The 21357-nt window shown below is 38.4% G+C and overlaps 6 protein-coding genes across 6 annotated transcripts; 1 reads left to right on the top strand and 5 right to left on the bottom strand.

Annotated features, from left to right (window-relative positions):
- Nucleotides 1-27: 27 nt before the first annotated feature.
- On the bottom strand, nucleotides 28-366 carry AK88_04578 (uncharacterized protein; the record flags this gene model as incomplete). The annotated part of the gene is made up of 1 exon (XM_012482188.1): nucleotides 28-366. The coding sequence occupies one exon, from the start codon at nucleotides 364-366 to the stop codon at nucleotides 28-30; it is 339 nt and encodes a 112-aa protein (XP_012337611.1).
- A 4319-nt stretch (nucleotides 367-4685) lies between these two features.
- Nucleotides 4686-9806, top strand: AK88_04577 (uncharacterized protein; the record flags this gene model as incomplete). The annotated part of the gene is made up of 1 exon (XM_012482187.1): nucleotides 4686-9806. The coding sequence occupies one exon, from the start codon at nucleotides 4686-4688 to the stop codon at nucleotides 9804-9806; it is 5121 nt and encodes a 1706-aa protein (XP_012337610.1).
- Nucleotides 9807-11013: 1207 nt separating this feature from the next.
- On the bottom strand, nucleotides 11014-12287 carry AK88_04576 (uncharacterized protein; the record flags this gene model as incomplete). Its single annotated transcript, XM_012482186.1, has 7 exons — nucleotides 11014-11029; nucleotides 11150-11200; nucleotides 11326-11417; nucleotides 11632-11735; nucleotides 11850-11901; nucleotides 12049-12102; nucleotides 12282-12287. The coding sequence occupies 7 exons, from the start codon at nucleotides 12285-12287 to the stop codon at nucleotides 11014-11016; spliced, it is 375 nt and encodes a 124-aa protein (XP_012337609.1).
- Nucleotides 12288-13834: 1547 nt separating this feature from the next.
- AK88_04575 (uncharacterized protein) lies at nucleotides 13835-15400 on the bottom strand (the record flags this gene model as incomplete). Its single annotated transcript, XM_012482185.1, has 1 exon — nucleotides 13835-15400. The coding sequence occupies one exon, from the start codon at nucleotides 15398-15400 to the stop codon at nucleotides 13835-13837; it is 1566 nt and encodes a 521-aa protein (XP_012337608.1).
- Nucleotides 15401-17651: 2251 nt separating this feature from the next.
- Nucleotides 17652-18203, bottom strand: AK88_04574 (uncharacterized protein; the record flags this gene model as incomplete). Its single annotated transcript, XM_012482184.1, has 1 exon — nucleotides 17652-18203. One exon carries the CDS (start codon nucleotides 18201-18203, stop codon nucleotides 17652-17654), a length of 552 nt encoding a protein of 183 aa, XP_012337607.1.
- An 888-nt stretch (nucleotides 18204-19091) lies between these two features.
- On the bottom strand, nucleotides 19092-20130 carry AK88_04573 (uncharacterized protein; the record flags this gene model as incomplete). Its single annotated transcript, XM_012482183.1, has 3 exons — nucleotides 19092-19570; nucleotides 19837-19894; nucleotides 20098-20130. The coding sequence occupies 3 exons, from the start codon at nucleotides 20128-20130 to the stop codon at nucleotides 19092-19094; spliced, it is 570 nt and encodes a 189-aa protein (XP_012337606.1).
- Between the last annotated feature and the right edge of the window lie 1227 nt (nucleotides 20131-21357).

Below are 21357 nucleotides of genomic sequence, written 5' to 3'. Positions count from 1 at the left end.
TAATAGGACCAATCTCACCCCTTTGTGCTAGTTTCCCATATCGAAATTGACCCGTTCCATTTCCTTTTGAATTTGATCCTTGACCGAATGACCATCAGCACGAGTAGCACTCGACTCAGTCTGCTGGCCACCGTCATCTGCATTGTTTGCGTCCCCCCCATGTTCATTATATAACTTTTGAAAGTACTCCCTTGACCATGCGTATATTTTTTTTTTAATTACGTGCTCATCTTCAGCGGACTCGGCTGGATTGTGAAGTATTATATTTTTCGCGTAGGCCACCAGCATGCCATTCAGCTGTTCTGAAATGGTTATTTCTTCCGATAGGTCAGCCCAGTCGGTTTGGCAGTGCACCTCTCGTTCCATGTGGTACGGCAGCGAAGCAGTGATATGCAGACGTGTCGATGCGGCAGGAGGACCCACCGTCAGCATGTATATCACATGGATGCACAGAAAAAAGGGGACTTGTGCATAATTAGGCGCGCTCTCTTTCCCCGCGGGAGCAAATAAGAAGGATAGACAAGTAGATATACACGGCTTCCTCAGTCCATATGTCTGCTAGGCTAATTTAGAGGGCGAACATTTATGCTGTCTCTGTGTTTTGTCAGTTTTGTCTGTGAAAACCCTAATGACGAACCACAGTCTTTGGTTTTGCATAATATGTGCTAATCCTTTTCTGCAACTTTGTGTGTCTCGTTATCGATGCGCAGTTCAGCAGAAATAATTGAAGCGAATACATTTACATTGTTGTTGCCCTTTATACGAGATCTCATATAAAATATAAAACAAGAAAAGACAAGACAAGGAGGGAGAACATGACATTTGCGTCCTGCTTTCCTTGTCGCAAATAGGAAAAAGTCACATAGGAGACAGTTACGAGATTGGCTTTGCACTCCTCATGATACCATTTTGGCATTTGTCCTTCCAGCGCGGTGGATAAAAAAAAAAAAAAAAAAAAAAGATAATTAGCGCTAATTTTGGGTTCTACTTTGGTAAAAAGGAGAAGCATGCTATTCGCCCGTCTCTTATTGTTTTTGCGTTTACTTTTTTTTTTTTTTTTGTTTTGTCCTTAAATGAGAAGTTATGATAAACATTGCGCGAAACTTATACGTCCTGCGCGCTCACGCGTATACTAGTCTCAGTTCACAGTTTTTCCCGTTTGGGCAAAGAACCCTACATCACTTCACATAGTGCAAATATGCACATTGAATAATGCAAATCATTTAAAATAAGCTCACCTGTTGAGGAAGCAAAATTATCGTAATTAACACAAAAAGGTACGACCTAAACACATTGTCACATATTCTTAATTTGATCATGTGTTGTATACATGGAGAAAGACAAGCGGGTGGACCTTTCGTTGTGTTTCTATGGGAAAACCAGACCGGTGGCAATTATAACGCAGAGAATAATTTATGAGGAGCAAATTGGGGTTTCCCTACTGATGCAAAAATTAATGTACGTGCGTCGTTGCACTCGTAAAATGGAGTCACAACATAGAGGCACACAGAACCTAGCTATGACGTAATGGAGTTGGTGTTTATACTGACCGTTTGCGCGATTTGTCCTTTTTTGCTATTCGTGCGCACGAATTCCAGATCGACCATGTTCACTCACACAAACATTAACACAACAGGGATGACGCCCTCACGGCAATGGGCGAAGGCCGTGTATAAAACTGTGAGAGCAAACACACAGGCTTCATGAGCAAAAGTGGTTATATAAGTGCGCCATGTGGGCCACACATATACAGCGCGCTAGCACCTAATGCTGTACACGTTGCTGCATTTTTTTTTTTGCCCTTTATCTTAATAAATAGGTTATCTGCATGTAAGCGTTCGGTTTGCTGAACTTTTCCTTTCGGCATCACGCCACATGAATTTCACTCACACCAAATTAGTGATTGGAATGATTCAGTTTGCATGATTTCCGTTCAGCCTGTGTTCACTGCATGGCGGCGATGTTATTTTTTCAGGCACAGTCCCCCCGCCACATTTTGCTACACTCAAATAGAGTATAAAAAGCGCCGTGTGCAGTTTTTAAAAAATTTAAATGCAGAATTCACCATGGCTAAAAAAGGGGCGAACAATGTTCGCCCCATGGGAAAAACTCGTTGGTGTGTCCGTCAACGATGTGTACCGTTGTTCCATGGTTTAAATTAAAATATTAATAATGAGGCGCAAATGAAATATATTTACGTATAAATGCCTGTGGTACGCCTTTGCGTGTACACTTTTGTGCGGGCCAATCGTAAAAGCTTTCCAATTATGGGAAAATTAAAATTAAGTGAAAGCAAAAATTGGCATGGTACGTCAATATACGCTTCATTTATGCGAAGCGCAGTCATAACAATTCGTTCATTTTCACGAATGAAGGAATGTTCTATTTTTTAATGTGTTCCAAATTATGCTTTAAAACATTACTGTGTTAAGGTGGGGAAAACGTACTTGCAGCAGAGTGACTGGAAAATACTGCTGTGTTCCCTGGGCAAAGGGGGAAATATTGCCGAACGCTTTTTTAAGGTGCCTCTTGTTTTTTTTTTTTTTTTTTTTTTCCTTTCCTTTCCGATATTTTGCGTTTAGCCGTTAAACCGCTTAACCGTTTTGCCGCGTTTTCGTTTTTCCCGTGCGCGAATTAAGTTCACGTACGAACAATTAACTTGGGGTAAAGATTTTACCCGTACATGGATTTAAATTAAAGCAATTTAGCGTGCGCGGGAATTTGTAAAATGTGAATTTGGATTACGCGCGCTTTGCGAATAATTTCCCAACACGTATAATAATGTAAATATATATATATATACATATATATATGTGCAACATTATTATGTACTCAATTCATATCTACATGCGCGTGCGTAACGTATATGTACTGTGCTGCACTACATCGTACGTGCGTTCTCTTAACGTACTTTCATAACGCAGTGCACACGCCAGTTTCCACGACGGCGCGGGGGGCACAATATGGATGGGGCAATTCCTAAACGAAATGCGACACGCGCACGTGCCATACGCGAGCGCCTGAGGGCAGCTCTGTGGGGATTTATCGCCCTGTGCCCACTACATATATATACCGCTATCTTACGGTAGGCAACAAAATACATACCATATGTATAAATATATATATATAGCCCATTCAGACAGGCTGCACAAATGACGCATGTAATAATTGTGCTAAACCCACAGCAACATATTACGCTGAGGTACATGCCCAGAGTACAAGTATAACTGCACTGTGCATATGAGAGTGGTTATTTATACGCATGGGCAGTCTACTTGAATAGTTTTATTGTACGCGCAGCACCTTTTCAAATACGCCCTTGTAACCATATGTGCTTTAACCATATTCGCATAGGTTAAATAATATCCCATGCGCGCGCTTGCATGGCTACATTTATATGTGCCACATTTTACATGCAACAATATTAGCAGCTGCAAGCTTTTTTGCATGTACCCACACGCTTAAAAAAAAAAAAAAGCACTTAACGAAACAGTTGTTAATTTTGCCTCTACTGCATGCCAACTGCCACATACCCCAGTGCCATGTGCCAACATGACTTTATATTCGTACCATGGCCCCTTCTACAAAGTCGACCAAATTTGACGTGCTTCGTTCGGCGCTAAAAAAAAAAAAAATAAATAAACCTACATGTATGCGAAAACATGAACAAGGCCCCTGTACATATAAAATAAATGTTAAAAAAAAAAAAAAAAACACCGTTATCAAAATTCACGCTGTTGTTGTTTAGCCCAATTTTAAAAAAAAAATTGGATTATTCCAATTGGAACAAAATTGCATACATGTTTGTGAGCAATAAAGAAGAAGCAGATACATAAGAGGCAGATTTTTTTTTCTTTTTTATTTTTGCAAACTTGGCGATTTTTAAGAATTAATTTCCCTTTTTCAGTTTTTTCCTTGTACATATGTGGGAAAGTACTTTATATGCAAAATTGTATGCACATTGATACGCATTTGTACAAATGTACGCATGTAACGTGTGCATGTATGCATAATTTAAAGTATTCCCCTTACAGGCACGCATACACGTACAGCCAACCCAGCGCTGCGACCCGCGCTCGAGGTCCAGGCACGTGCCAATCAGGCAAAACCACCAGAGCCATGCATACTCGTAAATGAAACAGCTGTACCATTTGCAAAAAACGAGCTCGCGATATTTACAGCCTTCAGATATTTGGAAATTTGTACAGATTTTCCATTTTTTTACCTTTTTTGCAATTTTCGCATTGAGTACACAGTAAAAACAGGCTAAGCAAAGTGGACAAGCCGAACGAGTATAAACCCATACCAAGAGCGCGAAGTGTATTGCTCACCTTGAAACACCTGTGAACAAAACTTGTCACATAGGACGTTCCTTAAACGGGCACCTTGGTATTCACACCGTAAGGCCATAACGCCGTAACGCCGTAACGCCGTAACGCCGTAACGATCTCCCGCAGTCCCCTCACTACAGCAGCAACAACGCACAAAAAAAAAAAACACCCATTCGAATATGAAACCAAAGAGAATCCTCCGAAGCACAAACCACAGAGGCACGACAAAGAGCGCACAAAATAACAGAAGGAGGATTTTGCTGCGCAAGAGGCCAGAAGCCGAAGAGCACAACGGAGAAAACAAGTAATCCCCCCCAAAGAAACAGCAGTCTTGTACAATAAGTAGTATATATCATGAAGAGTGTTGAACATGACAATGACTCAGCCTCGCAAGGAAATGAAGTAAAAGATGAAGTTGTAAACCAGTACATACTAAATAAACTGAGCTTAATTTTTGACAACAATATTAAGTCCATATCACATGATAATAATGATGATGATAAAAACAATGAAGAAGAAAGTGAAAGAGAAAAGTACAGGAAAGCAGACACCACCTCCAACAATGACATGAGCAGCACCACAGTACAAGCGGGGAAAAATGATCCACTAAGAAAAAAAAATAGCTCAATAAATATTATCGAAAGAAATAACACCAATATTTTGGATGTGTGCAGTACGGGTAGCCTATATGGGGGGGTTAGCAACACAACGCCAGGGATAGAACAGAACCCTTTGAGTGTTTCCAGTATGAGCATTAGCAATGTGAACGAAAAGAATAATCTGAACATTGTTGATATAAATGACATGCACGTTTTGGAAAATAACGCCTTAAGTAATTCACTAGAGAAAGACATTTTATTGCATAATGGTGGCCAGATGAAGAGGGAAAATACCCTCGAAATTGCCAACAGCATAAGTATTAATGACCTATTCAAGCTAAACTCAGACGCTTATCTTAACATTGACAGCTCTCTGAAAAAAGGGAACCTGAGCGAAATTTTAACAAGCGACAATAACCTGAACATGTACAGTCACTACAACAATGGAAGCAGTATAAGCAACAATATCGTTAAGAAAAATGAACGATGGAAGAGATACATTAAATGCATTGAACCATTTTTAGATGTTCATACCATTATTAATTTAAGTCAAACATGTAAATTCTTTTATAAAAGGAAATATAAAGTATGGAATAATAGGTTAATATTTAACAGCTATCTAGGGTATAACCCTAGGGTGCTCTACGAATATGTTTTTCCAAGAATATATAAGCACATTCACAGATCGGTTAGGAGAAGACTTTGCCTAGATTTCACCATGTGTACTTTAATAAAAGACATAACCGTAGCGAATGTACTAAACCAGATTTACAATTTTGATTCGTTAAATACGAAACATTTGTTTATATATAATTTACAAGAAATTTACTTCGATTTTTGTCATCACCTAACGGATAAGACTTTAGAAGTTTTGGCGCAGACCAGATTGCCATCTTTGAAAACGCTAAGTATAAAATGTGTTCGAAACAAATATTTAACGTGCGCTCCCTTGACAATTATGTTGAGGAAGAATAGGTGGCCAGTCTTTACCAATTTTATTTGTTCCTTTTCCAATGCATGGCTAGAGCCCATTTTCATTATGGCTAATTTTATTATCAATCGAGCGAATAATCAGAATCATTTGATTTATCATAAGTTGAAGAATTTACGTAAGACCTTAGAGACGATGAAGAATTTCGACAACTCCATCGTTTCTTCTTCTGCGCATGAGGATTGCAATCGCAGAATTATTAACGACCGTAGCAGTTATAATTTTATGAGTTTCCAAAGCTGTGTGGATGGCAGTAGTAGCATGGACAAGTTAAATTTCCCAGACGACGCCTGTACCCATGGGAATAACCATGCGGGCTGCACTGGTGTATGTACCGTTGGGTACCCCAACGAGTGCACCAACACCTGTAGCAACAATGTGTACAGCCGCAGCCGTGACCAGGAACGAGGCCCAAACACTAGCAGCAACAAAAAATTAAAGTCCATACTGCATAGTGAAACAGAGTGCAGCATCAGTCAATCAGAAACGAATAACAACTTTAGCCTTTTTAACAATTTTTTCTACAATACTATAAGGCACTTTGGTTATTCTTCGAAAATGCAGCATGGCTTGCCATACCCAGACTATAGCACTTATGCGAAGAGTTCCCCTCAGAGTCGGAAGGACGAGCTTCCCGTGCCGACCGATAGTTCGAGGCCACAAGACAGTGCAGTCAGCAGTGTGGTCGGCATTGGTAGTGGCATTGGAATGAGTAGTAGCTACGGTCCTCATACCCACGGCAAGTACGAGACGAAGAACTCGATCGCAGACCCCAACCACAGTGGAAGCAACACCCCCCATCCGCATGAAGGGCACGACCAGGACCAGCAAGAACGGGCACATCATCATCATAACCCCTACCATTATTATCCACCCCACGACCGTCCACAGCATAGCCGCACGCGTCATACCGGCACGCTCGAGAAGAAGGACATCTTTGACGAATTCCTCTCTTGCGAATACACCGCAACGTGCAGCAATGAGAAGAGCAGCCCCGTGAACGATCCGGATAATTGCACTTGCGCAATGAAGCACGAATACAAAGGAACAGACGCCAAGTGTCTGAAGAGGGAAGAAGATGAGGAGAGTTACATCGCCGAGGAGAGAGGACACGTGGCAGAGGATCATCAGAACAGTCTCAAGGATGCAGGTAGGAGCTGTTGCGAGAAGAGGAGACAAGCGCATGAAAATACTAAGAGGAAGAACGACGGGAAGGGGTTCTCCGAAAATGTAGAGGAAGACATAAAAGTTCGAAAAATTAGGGATGACGAGGAAAATCGAAATGAGAAAAGGATCGACAATGAGACAAGAAGCGATAATGAGGACGGGGACCTGCAGTCGAATAATAACCCACGTGATAAAAAGGGAGACAAAAGAAGTCACAACACTTACGAAGAAGAGGAAGAGACTCAGGAACATTTTCACGAAAGCCATAGTGTAAACCTTGCCGAGGAGAAACATGCAACAAAAGAAGCGCTCGAGTCAAAAGAAAAAAGCCATAAAAAAAAAGAATTCGAAAAGAAAAATTTGTATGAAAGTAAAAAAAGTAACCAAAATGGAAATAATAAAAAGTCCAAAGGATTAACAGCAGAAAATATTTTTTGTATGAATATTTTACACAACAATGTTAACACTTTTGATGAGGACGAAGAGGAAGACGAGGATGATGATGAAGATGATGAAGAGAAAAATTTGAACAAGTGCCGATGTAATGGAAATAGTTGTATATACACGACAGAAGAAATTAATTTCAAGTGTAAATGTGATGACTGCCCCTTTGCCAATGGTTACAAAAATTTAATATCAGTAGACGACCCATATATTCAGTCTCACTTTGTGCAACCCAATTTGGACATCCTGGGCTCCTGGGGAAGCAAATGCTTCCTCGAAAGTATAGGACTCGATATTTACGTCAAAGGTTACAGTGTAGCATTAAAAAATGAAAATATAAAAATCTGTGTAAAGTTAAGTAAAAAGATACAAGAAGAATTGTACGATTTGAGTAAGAGTGAAAAATACAAAAACAATAATTTAGTTTACCTGCTCAGAGATAAGGGAAGTGAATTATTATCAAACACTCCGTTAACCATCGAAACTGATGAGAACAGAGGAATTGACATTTGGACTTTGCCTATATCTCTGGCCATTAGCAAAAAGAATAGATACCTTTTCTATTTGGTACTAAAAGGAGGGGCCAAAATTGATATTTGGGATTACTTAGGAAAGTCGCCCTTGTACATTGCGTGCGAACATGAATCGAAAGAGTTCGTGGAGGTGTTGCTTGAAGAGAGGAGGAAGCGGAAAAAGAAAAATAACATCATCCAGTACAGCTATAAGAGCTCTGTTACGATGGACCGTGAAGGATCCCTTGCGGAGGGAGCCAACAGTACTAGCGACGCACGGGTGAACGACGGGGGTCAGGCTACATCCTCTTCGCCCGCTACGGAAATGGAAAAAAATGCACCAGAAGAAGGTTTCCCCGAAAAGGGCAACTCGATAGATAAGGCAAGCTCCCTGGAGAAGGAAAACTACTTTGATAAAGGCATCTCACTGGACAAGCAAATCTCAAACGATGCAGAGTTAACCACGTTGGAAGGAACAAAAAAAAATAACGACAACTGCAACACGATTTGTGTGAGTCCCTATGGAAATACATGCGACAGTTATTATGTGACTTTCCCCATAGACATAGAAAATGGATACATCCCTCTCAACATCGCCATTAAGAAAAAAAACTTTTCTATTGTGAATTCACTAGTAAAAAATGGAGAAAACTTGAATATCATTTGTCCGTTTGTGAGGGATTACAAATCCCCTTTGTACCTCGCCTGCGAAAATAACATAAGTGAAATTATACAGCTACTACTAGAAAATAAGGCCAACCCAAACTGGTGTTACCATAACAAATTCACCCCCATTTTGCTTGCTTACAATTTAAACAAGGCTTGGGTAAATCATTTTATTGATGCCGGGGCAGGAGAGAAACCTTGTGATAGACATATTTTAACTGAAGTTTTATCATGCGCAATTTTTAAAAATGATTTGTCAACTGTGCAATTGTTGTTGAAGAAATACCCTCAGCTGTTACAGAAGGAACATAATTTATGGTCCTTGCCATTTATCCAGGCTTCCAAGTTGGAAAGATTAAACATATTGAAATATTTGCACACATTAAAGAAAGAAATTATTAATCAACTGGATTCAAATAATGTTTTGTCTCCAATTCATGCTGCTGCAGAAGAGGGGAACTTGGAGATTTTAAAATTTCTACTTGAAAATAATGTAAATATAAACCTAACAAATAAATACCACCAAAATGCTTTGCATATCGCTTGTCTAGAAAATCAGGAAAAGGTTGTTCAACTTTTATTAACACATAATATAGATGTAAATTGTAAGGACAATATCAATGGGGAGTGTCCCCTAATGATTTGCATCAGGACAAGGAATGAAACCCTAGCACATCATATTCTTAATGAAGGGAAAAATATTAATTATAACCTTACCAATATACACGGAGAAACTTCCCTAATTTACTCCATCTTTTACGGCCTGTACGACATTGCTGATGTTCTAATGACCAGAGGAGCGGATGTTTCAGTCAGGGACATCAATGGGGATAAGTCCTACAACGTCGCATGCGAGAGAGTGCTTTCCCACAGGACTTGCAAAAAAGTACTAAAGAAATTTCTCAAGCTGTACAGGTCACAAAATAAGAACTTCCTTCCCAAGAAAAATAAAATTAACAAAAAAAATAAATTTTACCAGTCGTACCAGAGCATCAACCAGAGCTTCCTCAGTATCTTCCGCATCAACAAGGAGAAAAAGAAGAAGAAGCCCCAGCCTCCATATGCGCTTGAAAATGAAGACAGCGTCGTTCCCTAGTGTGACAAGATTGAGCGGTTTAAAAGTGGATACGTACTATACGCCGAACAACACCGTTCTTGTTCTGCCGCGGGTGCCAGCGTGGGGCAGTCGATCGTTAGCACGGTGCTCAAATGGGCATCGGTCGGAGCGTTCACATGTGTATCCTTGTCTGAATGCGCGCGCGTCCATTCAGTGACCCGCATTGGCCAAGTGCACCAAACCAAATAAAAATGCAAAAATTTGTTATACGAAGACTGTCAAAAAAGGGGGCAACATTTTGTTTATGTAAAAGCCACAAGTCCTCCAAAAAAAAAAAAACGCTGTCGCTCCGTACGGCACATGTACATGCATGTGTGTACATATATGTGTAGCGATGTATGTGTAATTACTATTTTAAAAGAGCATGTTTAGAAACGCACATGTTCATACATGTTCGCGCATTTTACTTGTATATGTCTGCGCTTCGTGCAATGTTTTTTAATTAAAATGTTTCACCTTTTTAAGGCACAGCAGTTGTGCATGTTTATGTGTATGTTTATGTATATGTTTAGGTTATGTGCGTGTGTGAGCTTTTTTTTTTTTTTTTTTTTGTGTGTATAGCCCACATATTATATGTGCCAGTACGTACGCGCAGATGTGTGTACGCGCGTATGTATGAGTTGAGTAGGTGTAGCTAGCGAGTAGTGAGCATCATGAAGAAGCAGAAATGCTGCAATTATGTTATTAATTTTGTATTTTTTTTTTTTTTTATAGTTTGTAAAGTAATTGTTTTTGCCTTCACTTTGCTAGCACTCGTACACCTTCATGAATTTGAGACTATCTCATTTTCATCACATTATTGTTGCTTTTGCATTGTCACCACATCGTTGCCTTTCTGTCTAGTACTATATATTTGTTTTTTTCTTTTCTTTTTTTTTTTTTTTTTTCTGTGTCTTCAAATTCGTCCATTTAGAGGGTTCAACATTTTATTGTGAACCACTTAACACAAGGCGATTCTCCGAAAAATGATTGGTACAAAAATGTACAAAAATGTGAAATGCTAATTCTAAGTTTGCAAGGATGCTTTGCTACGTAGAAGTGAAGCAAATAAAAAATGGTTCGACCTCCCGCAAGGGGCTGTTTCATTTGGGCTGCGCGCGGCACCCCAATTTGAGCAGCGCTATGTATGGCCATTGGAATGGAGCGTATGCAGATTGATGTGATGCTTCTACTCCACGCATGATGTTTACTGGGCTAGCAACCTACCAAAAGAGGGGAGCACGGAACGGGTGTCACACATGCCTCATCACATAAGCACACGCATGCGTGCTGCGAACACAACGCGCAGGTTATGGTGCAGGTTAGCGCGACGGCGCTGTTACTTGCTCAGGAACTCCTTGTAATCAATTTGGTCTCCCTCGTTGCACAGCTCCCTAGCAGTGTTTGGAAAAAGAAAAAAATATATATATATAAACATATATATATATGTACCTAAGCTGAGCTAACAAACCCTTCATTGCGTCAAAATGGGGAGTCTAGTTTACCTCGCCTTACGCACCTGATAATTGCATCAATTTCTGCATTGGACATTCTTGACCCAACAGTGGTGAAGAGTGACTTAAATTGATCCTTGGAAATTTTGCCTGTTCCCTGTTGTTTATGATAAATGAAAAGTAAAAATAGCATATATTGTGATAACACGTGTGCTGAAATTGTGACTATGAAAATATGCTCATGACTAGGAAACAAGGGAAGGAGCAATACATGTATTTTTTTTTTTTTTTTATTATATTTAAAACTTGGAATCTCCAAACAGCATTATAAACGTGGGAATATTTAAACATAAAAGTTGGATAGCATTTACATGAACATCGTAATGGTTAAATACGTCCACTAGTCCATCCGTGGAGACACTAGGTAACTTCAGTTTTTTACAAAATTTTTTTATATTTGACAGGGAACATATCCCTAAGGGGGGGTGGATAAAATGTAGTAATGAGACTATTATATAAATTTTTTTCTTGTGTACCATTTTGAAAATACATTTAGTGGTTATCAAAACTTGTTTGCTTTTTTCCCCACCGTTGGTGGCTTGAATAAATTCGTCTATGTCTTCCTTTGAAGGGACATAACCCTACGGGGAGAGAACGGATTCAAGTTCAAAAAAAGCCCTATAGGAAGTTGCACTAATTTGAAGAGTTTGTTACTGGCGCGGTTACCCTCGAGGATATCTCTTCAAACACACGGAGTCACTCCCCTGCATCCCCCTTTAGAGGCTTACCAACTTGTACACTATCTCCAGGGCGTTGTCTATATTTACGTTTTTTGATCCATCCTATGCAGGGTGCAGTGGCGGTAATTTTCCAAAAAATGGGTAACAGTGTGGAGCAAGTGAAGGCAAATAAAAAAAAAAAATGCACCACAAATGTAGACTACATGCGTTCACTACAAACGCGTGTCACTTGCAACCGTGATACAGTGCTGCTATCATTTGCGGTGTGCTCCCTGTTGAACACGCATTGGGGAGGGGAACAATAAGTGTGTCTTTTTTTTCTTTTTTACAGATAATTTATTAAAAAGAGAAGTTAACTCAACTTCGAGGGCCAGTTCCTGAGTTCCGTTAGAAATGCAGAAAAAAAAAACAAAACAAAAAAAAAAAAAATGAGAGGCATGCCGTAACATGGAGAAACATGCCGTGACAAGACAGGTGTGAGAGGAACCCATAAAATATAAATAAACTCGTACATTGCACGACACAGTTAAACATAAGATACGCGCTTCCTACACATCACATAGCGTGCGCGTGCGAATACTCTGTGGGAATTTTAAAAGGTACCTCCATTGGATCAACCTTCTTCTCGTGTATAATCTGTGAAGTCTGCGTGGGAAAAATTCCCGTCTGTGTAACCACTACAGGCCACCAATGAGGGCATAATAACTCGCCAATTCAGTCATTAAAAAGAAAATATTTACCCCTCTTATGCTGTGAAGCAGCGCCTAGGGTGTTGTATCCCCAACGACAAAAGTATGTTTTAGCTTTCGTATTAGACGATCCACATACAATTAACGTATGCACTTATATACAATGCGCTCTCGTCGGAACGCTTTTGAAAAAGGGATGGGTGGGGACCCAACAGGTTCACAAAAAGTTTGTGTCGATCTAATTAACGGAAAAAAAAAAAAAAAAAAAAAAAAAAAAGGAAACTCACCTTGCAGGCATTACATACAATATGTTCTCACAGATACAGGTGTAACTTCGCACATGTGCAGCAAAACTTGTACACGTGTGTACACTTACACACTTTGCACATGCTGCTCACTCCAAGCTGAACCGAAGGCAAAAACAATTACTCTTATGAGGTGGAAATAATTAAGAGTTGCAGTTATGCTTATATAAAGCTAAATATTAAAATCAAACATAAACATGGGATGGATAAATAAACGCATGAGCATATGCGTGTTCATATATTAATATAGGGGGACCATTAAAAAAAAAAAAAAAAAAAAAAAAAAACAGCACCAATATATGAAAGCATCGCTCTTCAAAAATTTTGCAACCGATAAAATGGTACACTTAATGTGCGCTGTTTGCATCTGCGCGTTTACACAGAAATGGAAAGAGGTGAAAAAGAGGGGACTCTTTCATATAAGAGGCACAAATACATATATATGTATCGAGTGTGCCTATCAAGTGGGTAGTATAAACGCATGGGGGAAATCACGTGGGTACATACACATGTTATACATACACGACATGTACACATTTTTGAAAAATGAATTAGAATGGAGTGCTTGGGGGTCGAAAAAAAAGGGGAAAAAAAAAAAAAAAAAATCTGCAAAGGGGAATTTTGCGTGGTAATCTTTTTTTTTCTTTTCTTTTCCAACATGATCCATACATAGAATTAATTTGGGTAAAAAGACTTCAAAACAAAAAAAAAAAAAAAATGGTACACATGGGGAGCGTGTGTGTGCCATGAGCCCACAGGTGCGCTGCGGCTTCAATGGAATCCTCCCTCCCATGCACATGTGTTCATATATATAAACACATGTACACATATGCAGACACCCTAGGAAGAGTAAAACAAAATATAGAGGGACAGAAAAAAACCCAGGAAAAAGAAAAAGGAAGATGCAGCTTCCGCTTGATATGTTTCTGCCTGGGTTCTGTTGTCACCACCACCGCTATCATAAAAGTAGGGCTCTTCTGGCATGTTGGTGTACGACATTCCAAAGGAAAAAGGGTTCACCCAAACGCCAAAGGAAGCCCTTAACCCTAAATTGTTAGAATAACCAGTATTTCTCCTAACACTTTCTTTCCTTTTGGGAGTGGGTCTAGGTTCTTCCATATTCGAATATTTATGTTCTCTACTATTTTTACCCCTTCCGTACAGAGGTATTACATTTTCCCTTGAAACTTCAGCTTTGCAGACAGGGCAATCATTATTTTTTTTAATCCATGCAGAGAGACATAACCAGCAGAACAGATGGCCACATTTCGTTACCACCGGATCTCTCACATCATCAAAACAAATGTTACATTCGAATGTACTTCTACCATCATTTTCTGTTGTTGTGTTTTTATTCGAATTTATTTCCGTTTTGTTTTTTTCTTCCGAGGTGTTATTACCATTACTGTGTTCTACATTTTTGTTGTCATTACTAATGGCAGTTTTCTCATCCAATTGGTTTGTTTCTTCCTGATTTGACACTTGTTCATTTTTTGCATCAGCTTTTCCATCTTCATTTTCTTTATATATATCATCTTCGAATCTAAGTTTTTTGTATTTTTCCTTTACCCCTCGACCATTCATCATAACGTCATTATTGTGATGTGTTTCCTCGTCTTTTGCCGTATCAATCTGAGGACTGTCCGCTCTAATTCCTTGCTCGTTGGAGGCACTTTCTCCTAATACATTTTTACGGTTTACTACGTTGTTATAATTCTTGCCTACAGTCACGTCGTGCGAGTTGTATGTACTCTGCCAATCGGTTGATAGTATCCTCATGTTGAGGTCCGTTTCTTTATTAAAGTTTTGGGAGCTGCGTATTTGTGCTACATGTGTAGAGGCGCCATTTGCAGATGTGTTTCCTCCCTCAGCTGATAATGAACAACCAACTGGCAAATGATTTTCCCGTGTTTCGGGGTTCATAATTGTGGCCTCCTCTCTTGCTGCCGCTTTGGAATTGCTACCCTCAGCGTTGCCACTATCAATATACTGTGTACTACTTTTTAGGACAGGAAGATCATCCCTTTTTTTAAAATGACCCATGTTTATGGAGCTTATTCCGCTCCCTGTAGCATTGTCTGGGGTGTTCTTCTGAGGCGTTAGCTGGCTGTCCTTTTCACCCCTCCACGCGCAATCGCCATTTTTATCGTTTAACCGTATGGACGATAATGGTGAAGCGTTTTCTTCATTTTCATCATGTGTTGCGTCATTTGGGTGGGCATTTCCCGAACGCACATTGGCCCAGTTTTCGCTTTCTCCCTTAACAGTTAACTGACTTTTTGTGTGACTGAGCACCTGTGTTGCAGACTGAACGTTGTTGTCGTTCCCCTTGAGGAATTCTTCGTTAACGTCATAATCGTATATTACATCGTACAGCGAATCATATTCGTTTTCTTGTTCATTCATTTTTGGGCTTTCACTTAATCATTTTTAAAAAAACAACGCGGTTTTTCTTTTTCTCTCTCTACCTTGTGAAAAGAGTTATTCACATATATTATATGTATTTATATTCTTCCTCGTTAACTAGGTCGTTTAAATGCGGAAGGTTTTATTTTTTTTCCTTTTTTCCCTTCCTCTGGTCTAATTGAATTAAGCAGTGCGCGTGTTATTAAAGAAAAAAAATGATTTATGCGGAAACACTTGTTCGCGATATTGTATATACTTTTCCACTATCGTTATAACGTGAGTGATTCTCCCAGTGCAGGATTGACTGGTTTTAAACTGGAATGGGTAAAATGATTATTTTACAAAAAAAAAACAAAAGTGGTAAAAAAGGGCTGACATGTTATATAATTGTACACGTCTCCGTATTGAAATACATGTTCTCCATCATACATACCACAATGTATATTTTTAATATAATATGCCCCTGGCGGATGTCAAAACAGAACGCATTACACGAGAGGCAAGCGCAAAAAATGAATGCTTTGCTTTAACTTGTAAAAAATGATAAAAATGCTGTTTTAATTTTATTTTAACTTTTTTTTTTTTTTTTTTTTTTTTTTTTCCCTTGTTAAAATCGCAACGCGGATTTAAAACAGAAAATTAATAAAACATGTATGTAATTTTTTGGGATTCCCCATATAAGAAAAAAAAAAAAAAAATTGTATGTATTATGTAAATGAGTTGACACAAATAAATAATAATTTTCGTGCACCTTTTTTAAGACAGTTTTCTTAACACAGTAAACAATTTGTTGATTTATTTATATATAGACTTAAATAATACAAACATAGAAGTTATAAAAATGCGTTAAAAGGGTTTTTTTCTGGAAAAAAAAAAAAAAAAAACAGCAAACTTTTGAATAACATCTTTTTCTTAACAGCGTAATTATTTGGTGAGCCTCCATACACGAACAGCTCGGTTATTCCAATGTAGAAAAGAATTCGAAACTCGTTACACCTTTCAGGTGGAGATCCTCTTAATTTGTTATTTGAAAAATGGGAAATTTCCCCAAATGGGCTTATTTCGAATTAACACAACGCGTGCAACTTATATGTATCATCATGTATACACTACACATGCGAGTGGGGTGTGAATAAACCACACGAGCGAAAGAAAATGTGTTCTCATTGAAGAAAGGTATTACGTTGACATATTGACGTTTTGAGGATCGGGGGCAGGTGTTGTTTCCCCCCACATTCACAGCATAATGCGTGCTTTATTTGCGTATCTACGTTTAATGGGTCCCTGGAGGTGGACAAATATCTTGCACACATTAGTCGTTTTATGCCATCAATCGATTATACGCGCATCTGCTTGGTATTTGTATAATAATTAAAATAAAAGAAAGGAACGCCCCCATAATGTCTTCATGTTGAGCCTAGACATGTTTTTTTCAGCCAACGATTAGGCATAATAACTGTGTTTCGCGCATTAAGGTTTCTTCTTTGAGGAAATTGCTTTTGTTTATACAAGAAGTGGGTGTACCATTGTGTTTCTAAAGCGTTCGGAGGGAATATTTTATATTCAGCGTGTTTCTTAAAAGAACAACTGTTTATATATGCATACGTTTGACGTCCACATGAATGGTTAGCTCTGTTGGTATGGTTCTATTACTCGTAGCGCATGACTTGGCTCACCCTGATTGCGCTGTTGCTGCTAGAAAATTGAGGTAGTGCTTTCCCCCATTTTATATGTCATGGGTTTTAAGAAAATTTATATATGAAGGCCAAAACATGATTTGCAATTATATAGCCCTAGATTATTTCTACGGCAACAAATCTATCGCTTACTAGTGATGTCTGGTGGGTACATACAATGTACCATTAGATGCTACACCCCTGTGCGACATATTTTTTGCAAAATTACTTGTCTATTTGTTCATCTTCACGCGAAAAACTTGCTTCAGCTGGTGCCCACTTTCTTTCATTCCGTGAACAGTGCGCTTACATTGGTTGGGAAAAAAAATTAAATGTGAAGAAATAAAACAATAAATCATGCTGCGTTAATGCTAACGTTGATGCTAGCATATATTTACGTTCCCTAAAAAGGGGAAACTGTTACTAAGCTGTTGTTCAGTGACACAATGAGAAAACACATATTTTTGAAAAGGGTGTTAACCCAGAACGGTAGGAACAAACAGTAAAAAAAAAAAAAAAAAAAAAAAAGTGATATTTTTCAAATAAACAAAAACAAAACAATATATATAATATATTCAAAACTTTTTGGACCTTTGCAATTTTTCAATAACGGCAGAAAAGGCTGCAAAACTGGCACACCCTCCAAGCATGGAAGGTAACCCTTTTTTGTAGGAAATAGTAGCTCCTGTTAAGCAGCCAGAATATAACGTATTCGTTATGTCATTTGCTGCTCTAATTTTTTGTAAAGAATTTTCATAAAAGGAGAATAAGAATCCTATTTTTGCAAAATTCACACAGGAGCTCTTAATTGATTGTTTAAACAAATGAAACTGTTCCTTCAGTTGTTCCTTGTAACTTAAATTGTAATCTATATTGCCTGGTTGCATACTAAAAAAAAAGGCGCCAATTAAAACACCCACAAATCCTCCACCAATGCCCATTCCGATACATTTGGGGATAATTCCCTCATTTAAGTATGTGTGTACTTTTAAAAATATTTTGTCCTGATCAGATAATTCTTCTCCCTTTTTAAAAATTTTAAAATTTATATATTTGTCATTCAGCAAAATGTTATTGCTGCGTCTGTTTTGGTAATTGCTATCATTGTCGTTGTTATTTAAATTCATTTTGCGCTAAAAAGAATTTTCACGGTGCGCTTCGGCAAGGCATGTGTTTACATATCTTGTAAAACATAGGTTCGCTCGAGTTGTACTGTATTCCTTTTGTTTAATTTGCGGCGTTTTTTCCTGGGGGATGAGGATTTATAGAAGTGCTTGCTACTTTTATTTTCTATATAAATTATATATCAAATGTTGCCACTTTTGCAGCATTCATCTCTATGCATATGTTACATTTTCAGAAAATTACAAAAAGGCGTTTTTTATAACCAGGAAGAACAGGTTCTCATGTTTAAGTAAAAAAGAAAAAAATGAAAATTTTTTTTTCGAGTTTTAAAAAAAAAAAAAAAAAAACAGTGCATTCCTCACATCTACATTTTTCTTATGTTAATGAACAACTCGCTTCCCGCTCAAAATGCATAGGTGATTTTTTAAAAAAACGCCAATTTTCTGTATTCTGTTAGCGATGGTTTATCGATTGAAACTTTTTTACAAGATATATTTAACCGTTATGTTGACCATTTGAATGTTTAGGAAAATAAACATACACATGTTTTTACATTTGAAACGTATTTTTTTTTTTTTTCCACGTTCACATGGGGATCTTATTAAAACAACTTTTCCTATGCGTAAAAGTTAGCGTTTGTTCAAAACAGCTTCCGTTTAAAAAGGATACGGTTAAATGTGTTGCTTAACAATTTTTTCCGATCGGGCGATGCACATGGGGACAACATGTATACGTACAAGTGCATGTATAACATATATATGCACATCTACACTTTTATGCTAGCACTTTCTACACGCGTTTAAAATAGGACACAATCATGTCATGCAGGTGAGGATGCGCGTTTTTTTATCCACACATCTTTCCATCACTCAGCAAAGCGTTATGGTAGATTAAAAGGTCACAGAGGGGTGAAGTAAAAAACCGCTGGCAAGGTTAAGGGCTGCATCTCTGCTTAACAACATTTCGACAATTTTAAGAGCAAATTCGACAGCAGATCCTGGGCCCACAGAGGTTATACAGTTCTTTGATACGCAAACTCGTCCTTTGCCGATATGCTTGAAATCGCTTTCGAACGATGGGTATGCTACTGCCTCAACGTCATCAATTAGGGAATGGCGATGTAGGACAGTTTCTGGTGCTGCACATATGGCCGCATAAAATCGGTTACTACTTTTCTGTGCCTTCAACATTTTAATAACGGTTGGACAATTCGATATTGCGTTCGATCCCTTCATACCTCCTGGAATGACGATTACGTCAAAAGTGTTATCCTTTACCTTGTCAATTATCGTGTCCGCAATCACAACATTCTTCGACTGCAGGCACACCTTTTCTGTTTCCTCCACGGACGCTGTGGTGACGCTGATGTCTTTCGTTTAAAAGGAAAAGGGAAATATATACATGTATATATATATATATATATATATATATGCATACATATATACGGATGTGAAAAATGTACCCTTGCCATATACACATACGACACGCCACACACAACATTGTTTTTTGCCTTCCAATGTAGAGCATTTTCACTTCATTTTTTAAACGGAGAAAAAAATATAATTCGTGAGTTTTGCAACACATAATAAACATAGATGTTGCGGCGAGCTCACACATGTGGAACTTTTTCCTTACTAGCTCTCCTTAGCACATCGACTGTTGTAATATATTCCACATCCTCCGATCCTGATGCCTTTGGAGCAAACAATGGTCAAAAAAAAAAAAAAAAGTGAGTCATGATGAAATAAGAGGGGGGATCTTTGACAAAAGGTGACGAGTTCGTCAGGGCTATCATCCCAAATGTGCACGAAGGGGCGTGCTAATAAAAGTAGGTACGCACACAGTCATTCTACAAGCCCACATTTATCGACACAGAACCAAATGACAATCTCTTACCACTACAACTAAGGCTGTTTTTTTTCCGCTCATGGTGATTTTATACAATATAAGAAGGTACACGGCTTTGCTTGGCAACAATGTACATAGGGGGATGAGCCTATCAGTATACTAATAAGTTGAAGTGAACAATTATTGCGCGTAGGAATTATAAAATGGCTGTTTTTATTTGTATCAAAAAGGGGATGTTGAGTTTTCTTATTATATAATATTTTACAAATACCACCTTTTTTTTTTTTTTTTTTTTTTTTTTCCTTGCACGTTAATGTGCCTTCTTATGTGCAATGAGAAAAAGTAAAGTTCAGGGAGCTTAAGGTATAGCACTTACCAATTGAACAGGCATACCCCCATAACCATGTGTTCATGTTGTATACATGCGCATGTGCACAAGCATTTTTGCCTGGTTGATTCACCTATTAGGATATAAAGAACCCTTCTTCATAGGAGTGCATAACCCAGAAGAAAAATACATGCAAAAAAAACAAAAAACAAACGCGTTTACATTTGCGGCGATAAAGTGGAGAAAAAATAACAACATGGGCAATGTTACAAGTTGCTTTAAAGGACACATGTTGACATTCCGTTTCCTTTTTCTATAGTTTGCTTAATAAAAAGAGTCCTATATGTTACTCTTAAAGTTTATTCATTATGTAGAGTGATACACAAGAGAACACACCACACACGCGGGGACAACATTTTCCTTTTTTTTTTTCTCTCTTACGAATGCGTTCTGACAAAGTATGGCATTATTTTGAGCAACATTTTGGCACACCTGTACACATGGACTCAGCACATTTTGACGATGTGCAATTTGACCTAGCGCTATTTTTTCCTTGCGCTTTGCCCTCGTGTAACATGCGATGTTTACAAAATGACGCTATACAGGGCAGCACATTTCAGTAGACCCACTTTCCAGTGTGCGCAAAGTATTTTGTAGAGGAGGATGAATTCCTACTAGGGCACAAAAAGGAGTGATAAAAAAACAATTTGGAAGATAGTGCATGAAATAATTTACACACATATGTCGCACACATGCGCATGATGTAAATAAATTAATGTAGGTTTAGGAACAAGGGGAGGTCAGAAAGCTGTGAAGAAAACCCCCGTCATAACGACACAGCAGCTCAGGAATTATTCCACTGAAAAAAAAAGAGCCTTATGGATTGGTATATGTGTGTATGCATATATATATATATATGCACGTATATCTGTGTAGGTGGTTTTGTGCTTGCCTGCACACGCGCAGACGCGAACTTAAGA

Source organism: Plasmodium fragile (assembly GCF_000956335.1).
Source record: "Plasmodium fragile strain nilgiri unplaced genomic scaffold supercont1.68, whole genome shotgun sequence".
Lineage (NCBI taxonomy): Eukaryota > Apicomplexa > Aconoidasida > Haemosporida > Plasmodiidae > Plasmodium > Plasmodium fragile.
Note: the sequence above shows the minus strand (reverse complement) of the source record. Positions and strands in the feature narration are given on the sequence as shown.